A 26,429-nucleotide genomic window follows, 5' to 3' on the forward strand; every position below is an offset into this window, starting at 1 on the left:
TGGAGTGGCCCTGTTTTGTCCCCATCTCCAGGTCGACCTAACAAGCGACCCGCTGGACAAAATACTTCTACACCCGAGCCCCACATGCAGAGTCTACCGACTGTGCACCTTTGCTTCAGAGTTCTTCAAGAGTCGAGCCCCCCTTTGGGTTCTGCCGGACTGGTTCCCCAGGCCCCACATGCAGCCCTTTTCTTTCTACAGGTATTTCCATTGACTTCAGAAGTAGCGTTCGAGGCTACCCTTGCGACCAGCACCTCTGCACCCGGACGCACCAGGGCAGGTAAACAAACTACTGGTGTTTCGAAGGACCATTGGTCCCTGCTTTCCTAAAGTCCAGAAGAACAACCCTGTAACTCGATTGCAAGTATCCCTCTGCAGTGTATGTTTCTCCCATTGGATATAATTACCACGTTCAAGGCTCATGCCTCAAATCGGACAACTGTATTTTCTGAGTTTATGAAAATTGTTAACTTGAGAAGTACTTACCTGATCTCGTAGATCTAGTTGTCCAATATAAAAATATATGTTATTTTTCTAAATTGGTCTGGGGTTTCCTTATGGAGCATGTGTTTCATTTATTAACTGTGTGTGCAACACATGCCTAACACTCCCCTTTGATAACCCTAAACTGCTCGGCCACACTACCACAAAGAGCATTAGGGATTTTTTTTTTTAAGTCCCTGTAAACTATTACGGGCCGTCTGGTCTATTTGCATAGTGTACCCCTTAGGTGCACCACATAATTATATTTTTCCTGTGGATTGTGTCAAAGATTAGAACGGACTTAAATGGATCCCTTATTTGAAGGTCACACGAAGACTAGGACTGGCTTTTCAAATGTCAATAATTATCACTCCTTTTATTCTAAATGCCTCATGCTATAGGATTCAGCATTGATATCAGTGACCAAGTGAAGTGGAGGAGCTGAAACCATTATTTTGGCACCCATCTATCATTGGAGCAAACGTTTAAATGGGATCGGACTCCTACGGCTTCACTTGTAGTGGAAAAGTGGAAATAAGCATGTGTGGAATACAACTATTGTCTTCATGGTAGGGCAATCGTGTGATAAAACTCAGAAAGAAGGCTCAGTGTTTGACTTGCATCTTAGATAACTTAAATTTCCAGGAAATAAAATGCCAAAAGTAGGCCGCATAGGTACCACGTATTATTATTATTATTATTACATTTCTTATATAGCGCCAGAATCGACCCCCGAAGGGGTATCTCCGCGCTTGCCTTGGGAACCCGTCTTGGTTTTTCCCTGAGAGATAGCCCCTACAGGGCATCCCCAAGGTGAAAGCCAGGCATCCCGCCGCGGGGGGGCCGTTGTGGAGATTAAGCAAGCTTAATGCCCAGAGTTGCAGAGTGTGAACCCATGATTAGGTCAGGCACCGAAGCGAGAATTCTCGAGTCCGTGGACATTTGAGCTCAACACCCTGCCGCGTCGGGAATCGAACCCTGGTCCCGGGTCTGACCTCTGCTTCAGGGTCTGCCTGCTCTAACCAGTGAGCCACACTTCTCCACAATTAATAGTATTAAGGGAATTACTGAAGAGAAGGGCCTGATGGAACGGGAGCTTGAAACTTCCTTCTCTAACCTCCCTCCCAATCCAAGCCGTTTGAAGACAAGAGGTGGGGGGGGACATATAATTGCAATCTTTCGTTTCACAGCATGTATGTTTGCAGATTCTAATGTGTTTTGAGTTTTGATGGCTAAATATATTCTGATCACTTATTGACAGAAAAAAAAATTTGTTAGACAGGGACCTGGAGGGTCGGCCGAGGACAAGAGGAGAGGCCTCCGGGGAGGGCCGTCTCCAGCGATCGTACAGACAAGTAACTTCCCCCCCACAGATGGACACCACACGAGGATAAGGTCAACACTCTTTATATACGATTCTTGAAGCAAGGATATCAACGATACAGTGAGATTGGGACACGAGGGTCCACTCAATTCTAGTCTCTGGCAGGAAAAGGGGTAGCGGGACAGTCTTGGTACCGATCTGGTTCTGAGGTGGTAAGATGGATAGCTCACAATCCTCGAGCTCGGAGTTCTGGAAGATCGGGCCGCGGCAGCGCCAGCAGGCTCGGATGATAAGTCTCACCTGAGAAGGGCCGCGGCAGCGCCAGCCGGCAAGGGCGATGGTTCACACAAGGATGGGCCGCGGCAGCGCCAGCAAGTCCCGACGAGGATGTAGGTTGCAGAGGGCCGCGGCAGCGCCAGCAGGTCCCGACGAGGATGTAGGTTGCAGAGGGCCGCGGCAGCGCCAGCAGGCAGGACGACGATTCACAAGGCAGGGCTGTGGCAGCGCCAACAGTCCGTCAAGGATGAGTTCTTCTAGGTGTCTCTCGACTCCAGGATACAACTGCCTTCCTGCTCTGGAGCTGCCCCAGATATAGGTCTGGCCTCCTTTGATGTCCGGACCCTCGCGCTTGGAGGTCGGGAGGTCCGGGATGAGGGAGTCCAGACACCCAGCAGGGGTGTGGAGCCAGCGCCCGGGGAGGCTGGGGGCGATCGGCACCTGGCGGGGGAGAGCCATCGACACTCCTCTCTCCCATTGACCTGCCAAGTGTTCTCTTCACCTCCTGGGTGGATGGTGGTGCCTCGATGTCGGGGCCTGGCCAGGCCCAGGGTTGGGGTCGAGCTGAGGCCACGCGGTGCAGTGTCCAAGGTGGCGGCTGGGTCCGGGCAATGGTGCCGACGGTGGCCCGGGTCAGCCGATGCTGGGATGTTCGGGAGCAGGCGTCCCGTGGGGGACGGGTTGCGGGTGGCTTCTGCGGGTTGCCGGGGTAGTTCTTCTGGTGACACCGGGAGAGCCGGTGTCCGGGCCCTGTCATGCGGGGGGGAGCGAGCCTTTCCAACATGCGTCCCCCCCAGCTGAAGGCGGGGAGAGTCACCCATCCTCTTGGGTACTCTCCTCGTCGAGGCGGAAAAAGCGTGACAGGCCGTCTGCGTTGGTGTGGTCCTGGCCTGGACGATGCTCCACAGTGAAGTCCATCCCCTGCAGGGAGATGGACCATCGCAACAGTTTTGGATTCTCCCCCCGCATCTGCATCAACCATTGCAGGGGTCTGTGATCTGTTTGTACCCGGAAATGGGTACCGAAGAGGTAGGGTCGGAGCTTCTTGAGGGCCCACACTACGGCGAAGGCCTCCCGCTCGATGGTGCTCCAGCGCTGTTCTCGAGCTAGCAGGCGTCGGCTGATGAAGGCCACTGGCTGGTCGACTCCCTCGGCGTTGAGTTGGGAGAGGACTGCCCCAATGCCATGATCTGAGGCGTCCGTCTGGACGATGAATTCCCGGCTGTAGTCGGGGGCCTGGAGCACAGGGGCGGTGCACATGGCGGCCTTCAGCTTCTCGAAGGCCGCTTGACAGTCCAGGGTCCAGTTGACTGTTTTGGGGTTTTTCTTGGATGTGAGTTCTGTGAGGGGCCCCACAATGCTGCCATAGTCTTTCACAAACCGCCGGTAGTATCCAGTGAGCCCCAAGAAGGCTCGGACCTCGGTTTGTGTGACGGGTGGCTGCCAGGACTGGATGGCAGCGATCTTGAGCTGGAGGGGGGCCACCAGACCGCTCCCCACTTGGTGTCCGAGGTAGGTCACGGACCCCTGGCCAATCTGGCATTTGCTGGCCTTGATGGTAAGGCCGGCCTGTTGGAGGGCGTGCAGGACTTCTCGGAGGTGGTGAAGGTGGTCTGCCCAGTGACGGCTGTATACAGCAATGTCGTCCAGGTAGGCGGCGCTGAACTCTTCGAGGCCCGCCAATACCTGGTTCACGAGTCGTTGAAAAGTGGCTGGAGCGTTTTTCATGCCGAATGGCATCACTTTGAAATGGTAGTGGCCATCCGGGGTAGAGAAGGCGGATCGTTCTTGGGCTCTGGGGGTGAGGCCGATCTGCCAGTAGCCCGCTGTTAGATCGAAGATGCTCAGGTAGCGGGCAGCCCCCATACGGTCAACCAGTTCATCTGCCCGTGGAATGGGGGGGAGCGTCGGTTCGGGTGACAGCGTTCAGGCCCCGATAGTCTACACAGAATCGGAGCTCAGGGGTGGTGCCCGGGGCGGCAGCTTTGGGGACCAGTACGACTGGGCTGGCCCAGGGGCTGTCGGATGGCTCGATGACTCAGAGTGCGAGCATTTTAGAGACTTCGTTCTGGATGCAGGCACGCACCCGATCCGGCACTCGGTACGCCCTGTGTCGAATAGGGGGACTATCCCCAGTGTCCACGTCGTGGAGGCACCAGGGGGTGACCCCGGGGGTGAGCGAGAACAGGTTCGCAAATTGCAGTAGGAGAGCCCGACAGTCTTGGCGTTGTTCCGGGGTCAAAGCATCGGAGAGTCGGACCCCGTCCACTGAGCCATCTTTCTCACGGGTCCTCAGTAGGTCAGGGAGGGGCTCGGAGTCTTCTTCCGCCCCATTATCTGTTGCCATCAGTAGGCTGAGTTCCGAGCGTACGAAGTGTGGTTTGAGTCTGTTGGCGTGGAGGACCGGGAGGGGGTTCCGGGGGGACTCCATGTCTATTAGGTAGGTGACAGGGCTCTTGCGCTCAATCACCTTGAAGGGCCCTGTCCATTTGTCCTGCAAGGCACACGGTTCGACTCGAGACATCACCCATACTTGCTGACCGGGCTCGAACTCAATGGAGGAGGCATGTTGATCGTACCATTTCTTCATGTCCTCCTGACTGGCCTCAAGATTGGCTTTGGCGAGTTCCCTGAATCGCCGGGTCTGGTTGCGGAGGGTCAGGAGGTACTTATATACGTCCGGGGGGGTCTTCTGGGGGGTCATCTCCCATTCTTCTTTAACCAGGCTGAGGGGCCCCCGGACAGGGTGCCCGTACAGGAGCTCGAAGGGGCAAAAACCGAGGGATTTCTGGGGAACCTCTCGGTAGGCGAAGAGGAGGCACGGGAGCAGCACGTCCCATTGGCGACGTAGGGGTTCCTCCAGGCCCATGATCATCCCCTTGAGAGTGCGGTTAAACCGTTCGACCAGTCCGTTTCCTTGCGGGTGATAGGGGGTCGTGAACCGGTAGGTAACCCCGCACTGCTGCCAGAGAGATTTCATATATTTGGAGATAAAGTTCGTGCCCCTGTCGCTGACGACTTCCCGGGGGAAGCCCACTCGAGAGAAGATCCCCATTAAGGCTCGGCCTACCACTGGTGCTGTTACGGTACGAAGAGGAATGGCCTCGGGATAGCGGGTGGCGTGGTCCACCAAGGACCAGGATGAACCGGTGCCCCTGTGCTGTTCGGGGGTCCAGGGGCCCCACAATGTCTATTCCCACCCGTTCGAACGGAGTGGTGACGACGGGGAATGGTTGCAAGGGTGCTTTGATTTTTCGGCCGCTCTTCCCGCTGGCCTGGCAGGTGGGGCAGGCCCGGCAGTGGTTGGAGACATCATTTCGCATTTTGGGCCAGTAAAAGTGTGTTACCAGGCGGCTGTAGGTTTTGTCTTGTCCCAAGTGCCCGGCAAGGGGGACATCGTGTGCTAAGTTCAAAAGGAAGTCTCTGAAGCGGAGGGGCACCACCAGCACCCGGCTGGCCCCCAATTCAGCAATTCTTTGTTCGCTGTACAGTAGGTCATTTTCCCAATAGATCCAGTGTGCCCCTGAGGTGTCTCCTGTGCTCTGGGCGAGGGCCTGCTGTCGGAGTCCCTCGAGGGAGGGACAGGTCTTCTGTTCTTGCCGGAATTGTTCCTGGCCCACCCTCTTGACGCCACTGGGCCAGTTCTGGAAGATCCTGGAGCTGAGTGGGCCCTTCTTGGTTTTGTTCTGGGGGATCAGTACTGAGGGCGTCCCCCTCTGGGATGATCGGGGGAGGAGGTGCTGGCCATTTGGGTTCTTCGGGACCGGGGATGGTGCGGGCGGCTATGGACCGGGTCGTTACGCAGGCCCAGTCCGGGAGGCCCAACATCCCCAGGTGCTCTCTTCGCTCAACGGCTGCCCAGGGGGAACTTTCAAGGTCGTTTCCCAGGAGGCAGTCCACCGGGGCAACATCGCGGACAGTCACCTTTAGCATACCGGACACTCCTCCCCATTCGAAGGGGACGCAGGCCATCCGACACAGGCTCTCTGAATTGTCAGCTGATCGGACGGGGCAAAGAACGTTTGGCAAGATCTGGTCCGGGGTCACCAGATGACAGCGGACTGCCGTCACACTGGCCCCGGTGTCACGCAGGGCTTCGGCCTTGCGCCCATTAATGTTCACCCACTGGCAGTATTTCCTCGTGTTGGCGGGTAGGGGAGCCCGCGGAATCAGGTCTCTCTCCCCCAGGCAAGCCAGGATCATGGCGGCGGGTTCCTACTCGGGCTGTTCCTGTTCGTATTCTTCATAATCTTCGGGAGCTTGCTCCTCTCCCAGGGCGGCGGCAGCGACCTGGCGGGGTATGGGACTCTGGTTCTTCGGGCAGTTAGGGTCGTTGGCATAGTGGCCGGTCCGCTGGCACCGGTGGCAAGTAACGTTGGCTCGGAACCCCGGACGTATCGGGGGGTTTCCCGTACCGGCCGGGGGCGGGGTGTTGCTGGCGGGAGCTACCGGGACGGCGTCTCTGCACCGGCCCTGGCCTCCTCCTCCTCGGGGGCGATGGGGACCTTGGTTTGTTCTGTTTGGTTCACTTGGCCCACTTCGGGCAACTCGAGTGCTTTCCCATCGGTCAGCTTCGGCGGCGAGCTGCCGAGGTTCAGTCAGTTTACTGTCGAGGAGGTGCTGCCTGAGCTCGACAAAGCAATTGTTGGAGAGGTGCTCCCACACAATGAGGTTAAAGAGTTGCTCGTAGGTGGTTACGTGGCTGCCCTTGATCCACCCCTCGAAGGCTCGGCAGAAATAGTTCACATACTCCACCCAAGTTGTACCCGGGATCCGCTTGCAGTCGCGGAACCTCTGGCGGTACATCTCGGGCGTGAGTCCGTGTCGAGTGAGGAGGGTGGCCTTCATGTGGTCATAGGATGTCATCTGATGGTCCGGGAGCTGCAGCAGGGCGTCGCGCCCTTCATTGACGAACCTCCTTGATAGCCCAGCTCCCCAGTCATTTCGATCAATCCGGTGGGAGGTCATGGCGATCTCGTAGGCCTTAAACCATTGCTGGATATCGTCGTTTCGATAATATTCTCTGACGACATCCTTGGGGATCTGGACTTTTGGTTCGGCAGTGCCCGGGGTGTACGGGCGCTCGGGCACCCTGAGATCTTTATTCTGTTTCCGCATCTCTATCTCTGCTAGCTTGCGCTCATGTTCGTATGCCAGTTTTTTCTCTTCGAGTTCTCTCTGCCTTTAGTTTCTCTTCCTGCTCCTCCCGGAGCCGCAAGTGTTCTAAGGTTATCTTTTGTTCCGCCAATTTCAGCTCTCCGTCCAACCGGAGCCGTGCCAACTCTAATTCATGGAGTCTGCTTTTCTCTCGTTCTTGGATCTCCTCCAGGGAGAGACCCGCTCTCCTTCCTTCCGTCGGAGTGGTGTTTGTTTCTGGTGCCTCTAGGTTTTGGTTCTGGGGTACGGCCGTACCCGTTTCTGCCCAAGATTCTAGGGCGTGTTTGAAGTCCTCTTTCGTGCTCAGCCCGGTGGTAGCAATGCCTAGTTCTATGCAAAATTGCTTTAGCTCTCGATGGCTGTACTCTTCTAGTTTCTCCATCTGGAATTTCTCTGTGGATCCGCTTTCTTTTGTTGACATTGTGGTTGAGTCGTGGGGTGAGTTACTCTCTGTACGATTATGCGTTGGTTCGGATCGCGCCGCTGGCCACCAATGTTAGACAGGGACCTGGAGGGTCGGCCGAGGACAAGAGGAGAGGCCTCCGGGGAGGGCCGTCTCCAGCGATCGTACAGACAAGTAACTTCCCCCCCACAGATGGACACCACACTAGGATAAGGTCAACACTCTTTTTATACGATTCTTGAAGCAAGGATATCAACGATACAGTGAGATCGGGACACGAGGGTCCACTCAATTCTAGTCTCTGGCAGGGAAAGGGGTAGCGGGACAGTCTTGGTACCGATCTGGTTCTGAGGTGGTAAGATGGATAGCTCACAATCCTCGAGCTCGGAGTTCTGGAAGATCGGGCCGCGGCAGCGCCAGCAGGCTCGGATGATAAGTCTCACTTGAGAAGGGCCGCGGCAGCGCCAGCCGGCAAGGGCGATGGTTCACACAAGGATGGGCCGCGGCAGCGCCAGCAGGTCCCGACGAGGATGTAGGTTGCAGAGGGCCGCGGCAGCGCCAGCAGGTCCCGACGAGGATGTAGGTTGCAGAGGGCCGCGGCAGCGCCAGCAGGTCCCGACGAGGATGTAGGTTGCAGAGGGCCGCGGCAGCGCCAGCACGTCCCGACGAGGATGTAGGTTGCAGAGGGCCGCGGCAGCGCCAGCACGTCCCGACGAGGATGTAGGTTGCAGAGGGCCGCGGCAGCGCCAGCAGGTCCCGACGAGGATGTAGGTTGCAGAGGGCCGCGGCAGCGCCAGCAGGCAGGACGACGATTCACAAGGCAGGGCTGTGGCAGCGCCAACAGTCCGTCAAGGATGAGTTCTTCTAGGTGTCTCTCGACTCCAGGATACAACTGCCTTCCTGCTCTGGAGCTGCCCCAGATATAGGTCTGGCCTCCTTTGATGTCCGGACCCTCGCGCTTGGAGGTCGGGAGGTCCGGGATGAGGGAGTCCAGACACCCAGCAGGGGGGTGGAGCCAGCGCCCGGGGAGGCTTGGGGCGATCGGCACCTGGCGGAGGAGAGCCATCGACACTCCTCTCTCCCATTGACCTGCCAAGTGGTCTCTTCACCTCCTGGGTGGATGGTGGTGCCTCGATGTCGGGGCCTGGCCAGGCCCAGGGTTGGGGTCGAGCTGAGGCCACGCGGCCTCGTGGTGCAGTGTCCAAGGTGGCGGCTGGGCCCGGGCAATGGTGCCGACGGTGGCCCGGGTCAGCCGATGCTGGGATGTTCGGGAGCAGGCGTCCCATGGGGGACGGGTTGCGGGTGGCTTCTGCGGGTTGCCGGGGTAGTTCTTCTGGTGACACCGGGAGAGCCGGTGTCCGGGCCCTGTCATGCGGGGGGGGAGCGAGCCTTTCACGAGGCCTGTCCAACAAAATTGTTAGATAAAAACACGGCATAAGCAAACCCAGCTTAGAAATTCAGTGAACTGTGCGCGTAATGTACATTTACAAGTATTATCACTAAAGAACTAAGGGTGGGGAAGGAGCAGGAAAATATTGCAAGGCATCAATGGCCACAGCGTAAAAATCTTCAATGAACATGTCCCAATTCTAATTAGAATCTTTTATAATTCACAAAACTAACCTCATAAAACTGCCGGTTGATGCTCAGCACAAAAGACAACACATCCAACACTTTAGTCCGGATGGCACTTCGAGACTCATTTCTGAAAGGTAAAAAGTGCTCCATCAGAAAGGATTAAACATTGAGAAAGAAAATCCAAGTATGAGAAAATTGTTATTGAATCCTGCCCCCCCACCTGAAAAACCGCTCCATCAGCTTCTGTAAGTTCTGAATCCAGTTGTCCTTTGCAGGGTGAATGGACTGAGCTCTGTATGTGATGAGATTCACAACAGAAGATTCCTTGAAATCAGGGAAAAAGTAACAAGATTAATCAAAATTATGATTTTTTTATTTCCCCTTTAAAAACAAAGCACCATCAGTGGTTCTATAGTGTTGGATGGGCAGGAAGGGTTCAGCAGGAAAAATAGGATAAGAACATTTGAGTGAGACCAGTCAAGATAGAAGGTCAAACTCCTAAATACCTACAAATCGGCAACAGGGACAATTAAATTGGCAGTTTATAACTTAGAAAAGAGAAGCAAAAATGACAAAAAATACCACAATCCTATGTCTATGACCTCAATGTCTGCACTTCGGTAAAGAATGAGCGAAAGTTATGAGACTTAGGAGCCTGAACCAAGGCTCACAATGATTCTAAAAGGTACCTGTAGACTTAGAATTAAAAAACATATAGAACAAAATACACCTTCACAGATACAATATCAAATTAAAAAGCACTATTCAATTAAGGAACATATGTTGGGAAATGCAGCGCTTTCATTTTATTGATGTATCTAGAACCTAGCTGCAAAAGACCATGCCTCAGAGAAAGAAGCAGTATATTGAATGCTAAAAAGTAGTTTATTACTGTGAAATCAGAGAAACCCATGACAGAAAAACCATATGGACTATCCCAAAATATATGTGAATATGAATAATTTCTTTTAAGTAATAATGATAAAATAGTCTTGAAACAATGTATTTTATCAATATTTTTAAAAATAGCAATGCAAAATAATTACACAAATGGTAAAAGTTCGAAAATAGGGTACTGGCTAATAATGGGATTAGGTTTAGGTTGAGAGTTGGAAGGAAAGTGAGGGTTGGGAGAGAAAGTGAGGGTTGGGAGAGAAAGTGAGGGTTGGGAGGGAGAGTGAGGGTTGGGAGGGAGAGTGAGGGTTGGGGGTGATATTTTTCATCAGTACAACATACATTATTGTGGATTCATTACTGCGCTCAACCTAATTTTGAAATATATATCTATCTGTCACAATGACTTCTTTTTTATATTCAACAATATTTGTCTTAATTACAGCATTCTTCCTTTTCCTATAGATCCAATGAGAGGGTAAGATAAGGGTTGAATCTAAAACCAAGAGATCTTTTCTGAGGGGAGACAAACGAAGGTCTAGTGAAGCTCTCTTTGTAAAAGTGCTAACAGTGACTAGAGTTAGAGTGCCCATGGATCAGGAAGGCAAACCAGTAACAGGTGTTTAGAGGCAATTCTATTTGCTCAATCCCAACATAAATGAAATGGCCAGAGACCAAAATCGATAAATGAACATTCTACGTACAAATGCACTTAGCGCAGCATCAGTAACTATTTCATAATATGTCAAGTATTTAATGAGGGTAAGCTAGTTTCCATTTATGATAGCACTAAGCTGAGCACAACTATTTTTTTAGGGAAAACCACAAATGATAAAGAACTAGGCTTGATAACGCCAAGGATGCCTAAAGAAGGGAAGAGCACTGCACAAAGCAGGAGAGTGCTTGGCACATCACAGACCACCTGAGAGGCAGCATGTCATTTGCCACAGTCTGACAGTTTGCAGCAGGTTTCTGAGGGACTGTTAAGCCATTTAACTCAGTTTTAAGCCTTGGATGAGTTTTCCCACGAAGATCCTGTCTTTAGATACTTGGTAAAATCCAGTTGCTTACTGGTCTTTGATCTGCACATTTCTCTAGCAGTTCGAAGTATCGGTCTTTGGAGCCATGGAAGTCTTTCTGTTCGCATAACTCTTCAACGGCACTCAGCAGGTCGTGGACGATGTACTTCAGCTCCTGGCTACTCAGTACCTGATTGCAGCAGAAAGCAAACAGAAAGGCTATAAACGAGACACAATGACAACGCATAAACATTTCTCACTCTTGACCCTTACTCTGGTAGGTCACTCAAAATCCAGGCCGATGTTCAAGACTAGACAATTTCCCAACAGCACCTATTCCAAATAACTCATTTGAAATTACATTTGGATTTTAAAATCGGTTGCTAAAAAGTAGGTTTTAGAGTCTAATGATCTGCATACTTTCCTAAAGTCATACAATATCATACAAGCAGCAAGTCAACAACTTTCACCCTTACAGAACTGAACTTAGCAGTTGGATCAAGCTGCCCAGCACCAGAACAATAAATACTCCACACCAAACGATGCCAGAAAGCCCTTTTCGGTCTCAGGCTCTCAATACATTTATGGACTACATGGCTCTTTCAAAACACATAGGTAGTGAAAGTAAATAATGCAGGAAAGACGGATATAATTAGCAATTTAAAACTCACAAGTATTGCATGTCTAAGAGTATTTTTCAGAAACCAATAGCACAGTTGAATCTTGAAAAGCACAATGACAGGCAGAATGAAGCTATTTTCCAACTTTCTTGGCTTGGAATTCAAATGATGTGCTTGCGTGCCCCGTCAGACAAGCTTTAAGAAGCAGATTCGTGAATCTCCATTGGAGTCTAGTGGAACTGAACCTTTTAAACAGCACTATTGCCTTTTCATTAAAAAAATGAGTCTGTGCACCTGGATCTGCTGCAGCAAGCTCTCCATGATGTCCAAAAGAATGTCCCAGGTCACGGCCTGCAGCTCCTTGCCGTACTTTTTGATGAGACGTGTCACAGATAGCACAATTTCATAGGATACCACAGCATTTGGGCAGGTCATTGCCTGTAAAAAGAAAAATAATAATTGACTCAATTACAAATTCACCCTGCTTATTCCGCTTAGGAAGCTATTAGCATCTCCAACTAGGTGATCAAAAAGCTTTAATTTCGGCAGCTTGTGCCTTAAAAGCACCACACAAAGAGAAATGAGCACATGCATCACACAAATATAGGAATAAAACAAAGCCATCAATAAACGGTATCCACGATTATCATTTGCTACCCGTTTTGGAAAGACGAATCCTAATTTAATACAGATGAGATTAGAAGGAATATACAGTGTCTGGCTTCAAGGACATCATTAGCTGACCTAATGTTCAAAATATAAGGCTAAAATGACAAAAGAATACATTCGCTACTAAAACAAAACCTGTGAGTGAAAAAAGCTTATCTATCTTTGTGTATGCTTTTGTGGTGCAACTATGTCCATGTCCAACATCAGAAAATGTGCCTGATAAATCTGGCAGTCCTACAACAGTATCAGACCTATATTAGCCACTGGCCAACATCCACACAACTAGGGCACAACTTTGAATAAATGTTCACATCCTCCGGATTGCCAGCACTGGTTTAACAAATGTACACACATTTCATTGTCTCAGCCCTACCTTGTAAAATGATGGCAGAACAGAAGTTGGGGAGTTTTTCAGTGAAAACAGCCTATGAGCGCCCCAAAGAGCCATTCCAACAAAGAACACTGCTCCCCGGAGCAAAGCTGCGTCCTTCATGTACATTCTAGAAAAAGCAAATAAAAGACAAGATCACCACAACAACCAAGGGAATACGTCGTGCAGCACAGCTAATCCCCAAGCTGTACTTTATTAGTTACAAGGTACAATAGAAGACTTAACACGTCAGCCAATAGACTACGCCTCACAGCAGGTGTCTACCCTATGGTGTTCATTGGATTAAAATCACAACAAAACAGAAGACATATAATGCCACCTATGGGACTATGCCTGACAGAGTGCCCACCCCCACAATACAGCTCTTCATCGGAGTAATGTTTCAAGTGGGAATATCAAACCACCCAAGGTACAATGCCTCACATCATTGCTCTCCCTTCCATGGTTGTTCTTTATCAGTCTATAGATAAAACAGGTGATACTGCACATCAGAGAAGGGTTATGTACAGCATGATGGAACCTGATTTCTAAAGTAAAAGATTATCACACCTTCAATAACTACGTCTGTCCAGAGCATGGTCTTCCATGCGTTTTCTAGGTACATGGATGTATAATCCCAGCAAGAGATTGAGACGACTTGAGCGGTCAGGTCGTGGAAAACTCAAACCACTTACCAGGGAATGTTGGTCAAGTCTTGCGCTCACTGTCACTTTGCACATAACCTTCATTCACAATTATCCCACAAACTGGATTTAAATCTCTGACCTCAAGCAACATCTTAACCAGACCCTGGGCTACAGCCAGTGCGAAGACCCTTGAACAGTCTCCTGGTCACACCGAACTTAAAACAAAGCGACAAGACATTCAGAGACAGACAAGGGGGCTCACTACACACTGCCCAAACACTAGTAAAAAAATGCTACACTTCAAAGTAAAGTGTGAACGAATAATTCAGCATGGTTCGAAGGCGCATGCATTCTTCAGAAAATTGTGTAGATTGTTGTGATGAAAATTTCAAATTAGTAGAGTTCACTGCTTAGCCTTACTGTTCAGTGTGACCGTCTCGCAACTTCTGAGAGAGCACTTCAGCAAGTGAAATGAAGGTAAATGATTAACTCTGCCCACAACTTGAGGTGATGATTAGCCTCAAACTCTCCTTCATTTTCAGCATTTAGACAAGTATTGCTTGTCCAACATGTGGCACATTTGCATCTTTTGCTCTGTCCCACTCTCCATGGGTATGTGGTGTTCACAGTATGGCTAGCCTACTCATCACCCCAAGCAGTGCATGGTCTTTATGATGGTAGGGGTGCAGCAGTTATGCATGTGGCACATGCATAGAAGTGTGAATGCTGAATGGTGTGTGTATAGTTGTGTGCCACAACTAGTCTATGCTATATAATGAACATATTGAAACACTTCTTCAGGCCCAAGCTGAGGGCCTCTAGTTGCCCTCGCATGTGGCCTATAAATGAACGTTATGCCCATCTTTTATGCAGCACACATAAGCAGTAGCCATTATACATTTGCATCACAGTGCGCCAATTCTTGTCCTCCATGTGACATGGCATGTAAAGGGGCCTGTCCTTACCTGTCCTCCATGATGTGACACATGGTGTATATGGCAGTGTGCCCGAGGTGTGTGCCTAGGAGATTGCGCATCAGCTGCAAAGATAAAATGCAAATTGGAATACATTTGTTTAGCAATGACAACATCTATTGAAAAACATGTTCCAGAGTTCTAAAAGCATAAAGGATCATAACATACCAATCCCTGCATGTGATAAATGGTAAAATAAGGAAATACTCCATTAACCCCTTCGCTGCGGCGGCTTTTCCGCCGCAGCGCTAAGGGGGTGGGGCGGCCGAGCGACGGCTCCATACTAGTGACGGAACCGCTCCGTCACGGCTCGTGGGTGAGCTGTGCTTGTGACGGAATGGTTCCGTCACGAACCCGCCCGCCCATTAAAGCGTCAGCGCAGGCGCGGAATTCGCGCCGCGCAGGCGCGGCGAGCGGGCCGTGACGGAACCGTTCCGTCACAAGCACAGCTCACCCGTGGCTTGTGACGGAGCGGTTCCGTCACAAGCATGCAACGGGTTATGGAGTCAAACTACTACTGATAGAATACAAAGTAATCATTTTAATTTTCACAGAAACTTTGTAAAACTTATCAAACAATCAATTATTGGAATTACCACTAAATAAATATCAATTACAGACGATAATTATTGAAAACTGTGATTTCTACTGAACTATAAACAAACAGATGCAAGTTGCGAGTACACACAAAGTTATGCTACAGACCGGACATGGGTGCACACAGATGCTGTAGTAGGCGCTTTTAAAAACAGGAGTGGAGTTGTCTAAGACCTTGCAATGGCTTTTCCAAAAATAAAAACATGAGGCACACAACTGGGAATTTAACAGTAAGCTTCAAGAATGCCTTGAACCACACATTATCACATTATCACATCTCTTCAACGGGGCTTCAAACAAGGCCTACTCCACAACTGATCGAGCAACATCTTGCTGCATTATTGCATTTGTACTAATGCAGTCTTCTTAAACGGGAACAAACTGGACAAGATCTTAAAGCCTTACCTTAAATGTACACTCAGAAACCTGAACAGAAACTCACAAATGCAAGTATGACTTGGTTGCTAAGGCCATCTTCCACTGAATGGATGGATGGATGGATGGATGGGGATGAAGCATGGGGGTGAAGCATGAGTGGCTCATAACATTTGTTCAGCATCTATCTGAAGGTCTCTAAGATATCATGAGTGATTCAAATGAAGAAGTTGCAAAAACAGAAAATCGCTCCACAGAAAAATCCTACAATGTTACCCGCATGAACCACAGGCAGCACCAAAAGCTGTTCTAACTACAAACTACATAACTCAAAACTAAACCTCAATGTTGCAAGGCAGATAAGGGCAATGGTTTTAATATAAAACGATTAAAGACATTAGCATTTACACATGCCTTACAACTCACTCTAGGCGATTTTAACCTACACCAGGATGACCCCTCGATTAAGGGTGTTTCTTATTTTAATATTTCTAAAACATGTTCCTTTACTCAACTCATTTACCAGGACACCTAGACCTAATCATCACACAAAAAGGAATTAATTTGCGCTGAAACTTTCTTTCCGAATGGACAGAATACTACTTCATAGAACAGAATCTACTGATTAAGTAAAAATCTAGAACAGCTCAGCAGACAGATTGCTGCTCAAAACAGGAGAACATCTTTTACCAGAGGTATTAGGGCCAACTGCTGAAGCCAGCTTTAACATAAAGAATGACATACATACTTCTGCAAAATGTGAATCAAAGTGGAAGAGCGTCTATTTCACTTTGTCCCTGCAGAAGAAACAGCAAAGAAGAAATTCTCTCCTTAGTTTAACGAGAAATTGCACATTTTAGATAGGCACTAATGCATCAAAGGGTTTTGCCCATTTTGTGTCTATGGGAAAATGTGTTGATGCATATGGCCCCAAATGAGCAAAATGGAACTGCTGCTGCTTCAATAAAGAAGCAAAGAAAGCAGGATGTTAAAATATGCTCAAAAAATATGTATCTGCGACTAAAGAGACAAAATGCTGCTACTATTCTAAATTTCAATGACAGATTAAGCAAGAGGAGCTCCAATAACATAGTTAATATAGGTTTGGCTAATCAATTACTATTCAAAACAGTATTGCGAAATATTTGTAAACTTTATTTTGAAAATAAAAAAAAGCATAATAGATTCCACTGCAAAGATAAACTAATACAGTGGTCTTTTACAACTATAATTCTGATACAATCTTGCCTTATTTTCAGGAATTAGGTAGAACCATTCTTGTACAACTGCTGTCATAGCTAAGATCTTTACTAGAGAATACCTAGCACCATCCCATCAGAACATTCTCCATTTCTTCGTCAGAAGGTTACCTTCCCGACGACTACAAATCAGTGTTATTGATTTCCCTGCTGAACAAAAAGAGAACTGGAGCGGGTAAAGCCCTCCACCTACCGATCAGTTACTATGCATCCTGAATCAGCAAAGTTACTAGAATCATTTGTAGCTAACCAGCTCGGAGGGCTACTAGAAACTAATGAGATTTTGAATGATGCTCAAACAGGTTTTCAATCCAACCACAGCATGGAAATAGCAATGTTGGGGTTTCTGAATGATTTACATTTGCCAGCCGATGGAAACCGTATCAATGGTCTAATATTAGTCCTTTCAGCAGTATTTGATGCTGAAGACGGTAAGCTCCTCATTTACCAACAGATGATTGTAAGAAACTGGCTCTATATATACTGCACCAAAGTAAGGTACAGTGTGTATAGAGTCCAAGGGTCTCCAGAGGTTTGGCAGAGGTTAAAGTTAGATAGAACCATACGGTCTAAAGTGGTAGCTTGGTTGAGCGGTAAGCCAGTATCAGAGGACAGTGTTAAGCATTTGATGTACCCACTCAGTCAGCAAATGAATTCACACACTCAAGAACTGAACTCTAGGCCCATTGTTGTTGTATAAAAATATACTTTTTTAATTTCTAGAACCAAGCAAGCCTGGTACAGGTAAGCATAGAAGTACTTTGCAGTAGTAAATTACTTGTGTGAACACAGTTCAGAATTGTAGTATAACTTGAACTGATTTTGGTTACAGTTTAAGTAAGCAGTTTGCAGCACTTAGCAGGTATAGTACATTCAAATTAAAGGGCGTTTTAAGTAAAATGCAGTTAATTACATTTCGGATTACTTTTTCTAACACAGTGCTGGATCCTGGATTCAGCACTGGGACATTTTCTGAAAACAGTTGATTAAATGCGTTTTAGTTAGTTGTACGATTTTTAAAGAATATTTTTGCATTTCAAAAGTTGACACTTAGAAATCTTTCACATAGAACCACTAATGTTATCCTACAGAAGGAAATTACATTCACATGTAAGTTACTTTTAAGTTACTTTTCCTACTCAGTGCTAGATAACTAGATTCTAAATTGAATTCGAATTTATTGTACAGTTAATTAAAACTCTCAATATAAAAAAAAGACAAAACATTCAACGTTGAAGTTAAAATTGTATACAGCCATATCTTTGTACAATTACATTTAAAAGTAATTAGCTCTTAAGTTAAAAATCGTATCAGTCACAATTTCATGGTCTGTGCAGTCCATTTCGAGGATAATAAAGTGCTTGTGCTTCAGAGAGCTGGTCTTGATTTTAGCGAATCTGATTCTAGACGGGCTGCCTCTGTGATTAACAAAAGTGTCTTAGCCGCGTGCTATACTTCCTGCACTTTTTTTGTAAGTCTTTGAATCTGCCAGCCTCTATGTCAAAGAACTTTGTTAATCTGCAGTTTAGTTGAGTTTCCTCTGGATTGAAACACAGCTTCACAGCTTGCCTGCGGCTTCTTATGCCCTTTTCGTTCCAGATTACCCGTAGTGAGGCCCACCTTATGTCCACCAGGCTTGGGCAAATACAGTTTATGTGTGTTAAGTCCTCTTTACCCATCCCACAGAGGGGGAAGGACTGTTCTCCATCTCTCCTTTTCCAGGGTGTCATGAGAGGAAGGATCGGTAAAACACCGAAGCGCAATTTTAAGAAGTTTTCTTTTGTCTTCCATTTAAGTCCCATGTTCAGATATGCTTGTGGTTTAAGCGTTTTAGAATTGTTTAATACTGTCCAACCATGAGCCCTCTTGGCCAGAATTTCCTTATCTTCTATTATCGATACCATTTTAGTTACTTTTGTTACTATCTTTTTAAAGCTCTGATTATCTGTGGATGTCTCCCAGAGGTTTGTTAGTTAGAGATACTCCAGTGATTCTAATAGGTACTTCTTAGCAGGTGATTTTTCTCGGGTTGACAGCTCTGCCAAAATGTGGGCATTTAGGGATCCTTGTTCTACGCCTTTGATTTTACGCCAACTTTTTATGTAAGCATCTCTTCTCTCCACGGTTTGTCTCTGAAGGCCGAATTCAAGGTGTATGTGGGCAGGTGACACGTAGTTAGGTAGCTGGAAAATTGCTCTGTATGTTCTAGTGATTATTTTATCTAGAGCCAACGCATCCTTCCCTAGCATTGGTTCACTCCCATATGTGAGCATTGGCTGTAGTCGTGCTCTGATCACTTGTAGGAGAGCATCCAGTGTTCGGTCAGGGAGGACTTTCTTCAGGGGCTTCATTGAGAAGTAAAACGGGTTGCCCTTCCGATGCATGGCCTCTAGTTGAGGTTTAAAGGAACCTCTGCTGTCCAATAGTACCCCAAGATACTTGTAGTTGGTTACCCGGTCTAATCATTGCCCGTCCAGGAACCATGAAGGTTTCTTTGTCCTATTGTAATTCACTGTCATTACTTTTGATTTATTTAAATTAATATTTAGTGCTTCATGTTGTGAACATTTATTGGTGGTATCTAAAAGGGTTTGGAGTCCAATTGGAGACCGGCTTATTAAAACCAAGTCGTCTGCGTATAAAAGATTTTTATAACAAGAAATTTCCCAGCCGGAGGGTTTGAGATTTGGTTTTGTCTAGTTCCCATGGCAGGTCTGCTAGAAAAAGGTTAAGCAGCATGGGGGCAAGAACGCACCCTTGTTTTAGGCCTTTGATAGTGTTAATTCACCTTGAGAGGTGCACACCAGCTTGATTTTGACCCAAGTGTTGGTGTGCAGTTGAATCAGCTGTTCCAGGAGAGGTCTTGTATTCCCCACTTATCCAGTTTCTGCCACAGTTTGGCGTTATCTACATGATCGAACGCTGCGCTATAGTCTATGAAACATAGGAATAGCGAACTCTTTGCTGGTTTCGCCGCTTCTATCAATAGGGTTAGCGTCATGATGTCTGTTGTACCCGGTCTTCTACAAAAACCTGTTTGGTTTGCGGGAACTAAAGGTTTTAAGGTAGCCCACAATATTAATTCCTCCAGCAGCAGCCCCAGGACGTTTCCTGCAAATAGTTGAGAAAATTAGTTTAGGTTATTGGTGCGATTTTTAAGGAAAATTCTTAGTTTTCAAATGTCGACACTTAGAAACTTTTTGGGAGAAAAAGTGTCAATGTTATCCTATGAGGAAAAACAGGTTATCCGTTTTGAGGTAAGTACTGGGTCTTTGGAGTTAGGGTTCTGGGGTTAGATTCAGGGGTCGCCCAGGGTCCGTGAAGCAAAGATGTTGCACCCTCAGCGGCACTAGGGCGGCCGGGTGCAGAGTGTTGAGGGCCAATATTATCCTATGAAGAATAAGGGGGCTCCGGTTGGTGGCTGCTGGCAAGAAGGCCACAAGGTTATGGGAGCAAAGCTCCTAGGGTTTAGCTCAGGGCAAGTTGGGGACCAAGTTAGCACAAAAGGGGCACCCTCAGCAGCACTAGGGCGGCCGGGTGGAGGGTGCTGTTTTGAGGTCGGGTGCCCTGTTGACTTCAATGGAGATTCTCCGAGACAAAGAAACACTGCAGGCTCGGAACGAGGATCTTCCAGGAGCGACCACCACTTCGAGGGGTAAGTTGGGATGTTGAGGGATGGTTAGGCACCGCTGGGTTGGGCACACAAGGCCGTGGGGCGTCGAGTGCAGGGGTGCCTTTGGACGTCAGATTTTTTTACATGCTCCAGTCGCGGTGGGGGGTCGTCTGGATTGAGGCTGCAGGCGTCGTCTGGAGGCTTGAGGCAGGTCAGGGGTCGCCGGATCTCGGTCAGGATTGCCAGGGGGACCTCTCTGTGGTGTTTTTCCACTTGAGCCCGGGCCGGGTTCGGCAGGTGCAGAGTGGGCTGGATTTGCGGTTTCTGGCTGGCATCAGAAGCTGCAGTTTAAACATGTCCGGTGTTCACGGGAGAAACAGTCCTTAAAGTGAAGGCAGGCAGGTCCTCTGGAGTTTTTGAGGTTGCTGGCCGCTGGACACGCCGGGGTTTTGCCGGAGAAGGTTAGAGGAGAGACAGGCCTATGGGGCTGTGGCCAAGTCAGTGGGCGTCGTCCTCTTGTTATCGCTGCGCGGCTTCTCGTCCTTCTGCTCTTCTTTTCTTGTGGTTGCTGGATCAGAGGAAGGAAGGTTCCGGGAGCCCCTAAACACTAAATTTAGGGGTGTTACATGTAGGTAAAGGGCAGGGACCAATGAGTGGGTACACCCCCTATTCTGCCACTCTCCAGTGTGAGGGGGGCAGGAACCGGTCCCTGGTTGGCTGTGTCCCCCCCATCCTCAAGATGGCGGGGACTCTAGGTTGTGCTTCACCTCGCCTCCCCCACCTTACTGTAATTGGCAGAGGTGGGGACACCTCTCTACCTCACTTGTTTTTCCCACCGGGTCTCCCGCCCAAAGTGGGGGTAGAACCAGTGGGGACCAGTTGCTGAGAGCAGCAAGTGGTCTGGAGAGGCTCACAAAGGCGGCATGCCTTTGAAGCTTCTCCTTCGTGAACCCTGCCCATCCTGGGGGAGGAGGCTTGGCACCTCGTCCCAGGATGTGCATTGTTTCAGCCCCCCAAGAGCAGCAAGCTCTCGACCCAGGGGTCCAGAAACATGTCTGGTGGTGGCAGCCTAAGCAGCCACTCAGTCAGGTCACTGGAGGTTGGTTGAGTTTCAGGGGGCATCTTTAAGATGCCCTCTATGGTGCATTTTGCATTAAATCCCACACTGGCAATTTTCACCATCAAAATTGGCCAACTCTGGAAAATGTGGCTAGTCGTGGTATTTGGGACCAGGCTTCGCCACTACCCAGGTAACATACTAAACTCAGACATTCCGGAAACCTATACATCCAGAGGCATTTTTACCCGGAATACCATACAAACCTCATTCTTTGGCTACAAACATTTATTTTCCTTATGTTCTGTAAGGGAAAGATCCAGAATAGGAGAGGCAAATTTCCTATCACCCAATTCTCCCACAACCATGCCGATAAAAACAGTACTCCATTTGGGTGGCTAGGCCAGCAAATGCAACAGGAACCAATCAAACCAGGGAAAATACAAAATCTCTGTATCACAAATAACCAAAGAAACTTTCCAACCAACTCCAATTAGTTCAGATGCACACCAATATTCACCAAAATATTGTGAATTTCATTGATCTTTTTATGATCTCTTTTGAAGCACATTGTGACTCAGAATTGGGCCAATTGCTGGTCTCTTATAAACCGGGCTGATCTCCCTATGAACACCTTCGCCGCAGGGCTAATTCCCGAGCGGCGCTGGGGTGGGGGGCAGAGGGGGCGCGCGCAGCGCCACGGTGCTACTGACGAGCTCGGCTCGTCACGCTGCACGGTGGCGTTGTGCTCATGACGTGCTGAGCTCGTCATGACCACGCCGGTTTCTTAGAACACTCAGCACGGCCACACACGTGAGCTCGTCAAGATCACGGAAGGGGTTAAAATAATCCAAGTCACCCTGCCATCCCCAACCAGACATCAATAAAATCAGTTAATGATTAAATTCTATTTAACAAAAGACCTAACTGGTTTAACATGTTTTCAGAAGTCTCAAACAACTCTTGAAAAAACTGTCCTCTTATGCCCTCTATCTTTTGTCACCATACCCTGCCTATGACCAGAACATCATAATTTCCAAATACTCAAAGTTGGCTCCCCAATGGTAGAGAGCTTTTTACTAAAATGGTCAATAAACAAGACAAGATGAGACAAATAGCTTTGCAATTCCTTTTAAGCATTCTCAAACTTTTGAGGACACCATCTCACCTTCCAGCATGGCTCGCAGAGCTCCTTCACATTAATGGTGCGGCACAACGTAATGATGAATGTAAGCACACTCTCTGCTGGGAGGCAGTTGTAGCAAACGACAGCATCCAGAACCTGCAATGAAACCTGGAACAGAAGGACAGCACAGTCAACTATGTGAACATTTGAATGGACACAAGACACACAGCAAATGGGACACTTTATCTTGGCTAACTTTTCAGCTCAAAAGAATAAATGATAAAGTGAACTGCAACTAGCTCTAGAAAGCCTGTGCCTTAACTAAATAGCTCAGAGAGATGAAAATGATCTGGCATCTTATAAATCCTGCCAGGTTAGCTTTGAATTCATACACTAGATCTACACACATTTGAAAAAGAGGAAACTTTGCTTTGTAAATCTCAAAGAAAACATCTTTGGTAACATTTTCTGTAATGTATTTAAAGGAAGATTATAAGAATATATGGATAACCAAAAAGTGCATTGGTTGAAAGCAAACTTTAAAACTCCAAGGAAATGAAACAAGGGGAAAAACTGGCCTAATAAACACATATGAAAATTTGAGGCCACCATCATAAGAATGCTGGAAGCTCCACTGTCCAATAATGCACTATAGTTTGGCAGGATCAAGTAAGGTTCCAAAAAACAGCTGGACTATACTACTGTTTAAATGAGGACTATAGTGCGTTGCTCATCAATTCAACAAGAATACCCATAATAGAGAATGAGGATTCTTGTTGGCAACTTTTCCATCTCCTGCATGGTGTTTTCTTAGATATTCATGTCTTTGGAAAAGAAGAGCAAATATCCCTCTGCACCAAAGTCCAGAGGCAATAAGATCAAAAGAACAGGGAAAGAGGTAAAAGGAATTCTATTTGGCACAGAGAAGGTTTAACCACAAAAGTGTTACTTCTGAAGGCACAATGAATGCAGTAAAGATTGGCAAAAATGTGGTCTGGTATCTAGTTGGGGTATCTGCTGATTAAAGTGATAGGGAGATTTCTCACGAGGACTTGATTGGTTGTCTTTACTATGGTGGAATGAACATTGGGCCTACAAGAGGAGGTCTATTGGCTTTTAAAGCACTATGAAGAAAATCCGATACTATCCCTTCCCTAGTGCAGACACATTGTATAATGGCTGTTGAATTCCATACATCCAATCTTGGGGAACTTGTAGTCCGGTTCAGGGAAGTTCTGGCCTGGCATTTCGGGGTGAACCGTTCCTACTGGAGCAGGGTCAAGACTGATTTGCACATGGCTACATTCAAACTAAGGTCGCATGGTGGACACAGAACGAAGGGTTGGAATGCTACCCAGAGTGATTGCCAGTGGTTAGACGAATTCCTCCCATCACCTTTTGCGTGTTTAGTGACACTAGTTATAGCCAGAGGTTGGAATTAGCAAACAATACAAAATGGTAGATTAGCACAGTTTGCTCTTGGCAAGTTCAGTCAACCAGTTTTTCCAAACACAAAATACAAATTTTCTTTCACTTGGTCATAGAATGCTCTTTGTGAAGAATGTGGTTCCTCTTCCCCAGATGTTCAATCAATCAGCAGATTTAAGTACCCATATTGCAGGTGCTCAGATCAGACTGTTAAATACAATAATCATACACTGTCAAGCAGGATCCTACAGAAGTGATCCAGCATGCAGGCAAGTATTTTGCGTAGATCTTAAAGACAGTAGATAAAACATAGCAACTAAACCATCTGTGTTGGCCAGTGGAGAGCAACGAGGGGAATTCTTGATCTGTTTTGTTTCAGCTTGATGATCCCCTTGGGAGAAGAGGAATTGAAGCACAAACATCGCAAATTCTCTTTAGATTTAGGCTCATGGACTATAGAAGCAATTGAACTTCTTCTAACGGCAAACAAGTAAAGATTAGGTAACATGGAAAGTTATTTGAAAATGTTGCACTATCTACCTACATGAGTGGTATTTGACCAACCAGCCACTTGAGCACAGGTAGATGAATGTCCACTCAGGACTTAGAAAGGCTGCTACTGCTGCACCCTAGAAAAACACAAGTGTGCTGAATTTCAAGTCAAAAGGGAGGAATTTGGACTGGTGATGGCAACTGCAGAACTTGCAGCATAGCACCTTGTATTTTAGTTGATCAGTATTTGGAAGTATAGGTCTGGTGAACACTATGGTGGACAAACAACGCCCCTAAGGTAACAGGGGAAAACCAGTGCACCACAAGAATTGTTAACTTTCGTTTTTAGATTCATTTAATTACAACTGGGATGGGAATGAGAAGACATTCCTTCTTTGTGCCGGTCTTTCCTACAAATAATTACAGGAGTAAATCTTATCTGATGATTGGAACTTTCTCAGCCAACTACTTCTGTATCAACGTTCGCATCCCCCAGACCTACTGGTCAAAGAGAACACTCTGGCTTTCCTCAGTGGAATGTTAGTTGTGCAACACAGAGTCTGTACAATGCCGAGAACTGATTTTTGTTTTGGTATACTCTGCTTTTCTAGAAGGTAGTGAGAAAGATTTCTCACACTGGGGTGCAGAGCGACATGGAATCAATGTCACATATCAAATGGGCCATTGCCAACTACTGGTGACGTTAGCTAGTTTCTTTTAGCCCTTATGAGGATTTTCGCTGCAGCTGATAATAGTTGTGTTGCTGCTTCTAACAAAATGGGGTTTAACTCGGTCCCTTCAGGTGGAAAATAATTTGTATTTGGAAAACTGGTTGAATGAGAACTTGCCTGGCAGAAACAGTTATACTCTGCCTTTAATAGTTTGCGGACTCTAGCTTTGAATGCACCTCTGGCTGTGATTACTACCCATCACAACTATCCTTCACTTTTAATTAGAGTTACATTACAGATTACTTCCCTCTGTCCCGGATACCAAATGACTTGTGTTTCATACTCAGTCTTAATTTTCTAAATGTGTTTGCATAGAACTAGAGAATAAATATCTAAATAAATGCAGCTATTAAACTGCATCACAGGCCAAATTTTTCATGAGAAGACGCTGTTATTACGTAGAGAATATGTATGGTGTATTCTCTGCAATCTCTGGTATGGGAAGGTCTACAAAGAACTTAATAGCATCCCAGTGAGCATGGTCCCATGCATAGAACAGAACTGTTTAATTTGCTAATTGCCCCGACGTTGCCACTGCTTAGTACACTTTAGTGCCCAAATAATCCAGGCATCTGTTTGGGTGCTCAGGTAGAGTAAAAGATGTACATCAGGCATTGTGGAATCTTCTGCGAATGGAGTCTGCTGGGAGATCTTCCGTTAAAAACAACTGGTTCTTAGCAGGGCATGGCTGAGAACATGGTGGACATTTTCCTCTTGGACTCAGTTGGCAGAGTCAAGAATCACCTGTGGCTCCTGTCAGAAATACTGGTGAGGCTGTGGGGGAGTGACTGTGAAGGAGGGAGATACTGCATTTGTGTGTGCAGGACTGTGAAGTAGGCACTGGGCAGCAGTGAAGAGGACGTGAGAGCTGTTCCTGCACATTATGCAACATTAAGACAGGGGGCCAGTAGGCCTGCCCGGCACCTGAGGTGAAAGGCAGGGCTCCATGGCCTGATATGCACACAATCTGGTGCTTGGGCCTCACAGATTAACAAGTGCACCATCTATACCACAGCAGGCACGAACGGTGGCCCCTAAAGCAACCTGCAGGGGGACAGGGCACAGCTTAGGGGAGGCATTTGGATGTTTGACATTTTACAAAGTGTATGCTCAGAGGCCGACCAGATTCATGATAAAGTGCATGCATGCATGTTATAATAGCAGGTAGGTTCACAGGAAGACACAACAGAACTTCTTTTGACCCATAGAGCAAAGGCCAAAAGCACACTGTGACAAATGAGACTTCAGGAGTAAATGCTTTAGCCAGAGGGGAGAAAGATTAGGACCCAGAACTCCATATTAAAAGAGTTGGAACAGAAGTGGCCGGTTAATTTTGA

General features: G+C 47.5%; 1 protein-coding gene across 4 annotated transcripts in view; it reads right to left on the reverse strand.

Moving 5' to 3' along the window:
• TSC2 (TSC complex subunit 2) overlaps nucleotides 1-26,429 on the reverse strand; it is a 196,984-nt gene that overhangs the window by 126,836 nt on the left and 43,719 nt on the right. For all 4 annotated transcript variants that reach the window (XM_086940493.1, XM_086940494.1, XM_086940496.1 and 1 more), the window contains exons 8-14: nucleotides 22,484-22,609; nucleotides 14,406-14,479; nucleotides 12,797-12,923; nucleotides 12,049-12,192; nucleotides 11,187-11,324; nucleotides 9,442-9,545; nucleotides 9,267-9,348 (exon numbers count right to left, since the gene is read on the reverse strand). In XM_086940493.1, coding sequence (XP_086796619.1) covers nucleotides 9,267-9,348; nucleotides 9,442-9,545; nucleotides 11,187-11,324; nucleotides 12,049-12,192; nucleotides 12,797-12,923; nucleotides 14,406-14,479; nucleotides 22,484-22,609 — 795 coding nt within the window. The remainder of the gene's footprint in view (nucleotides 1-9,266; nucleotides 9,349-9,441; nucleotides 9,546-11,186; nucleotides 11,325-12,048; nucleotides 12,193-12,796; nucleotides 12,924-14,405; nucleotides 14,480-22,483; nucleotides 22,610-26,429) is intronic.

Source organism: Lissotriton vulgaris, chromosome 10 (genome assembly GCF_964263255.1).
Source record: "Lissotriton vulgaris chromosome 10, aLisVul1.2, whole genome shotgun sequence".
NCBI classification, from domain to species: domain Eukaryota; kingdom Metazoa; phylum Chordata; class Amphibia; order Caudata; family Salamandridae; genus Lissotriton; species Lissotriton vulgaris.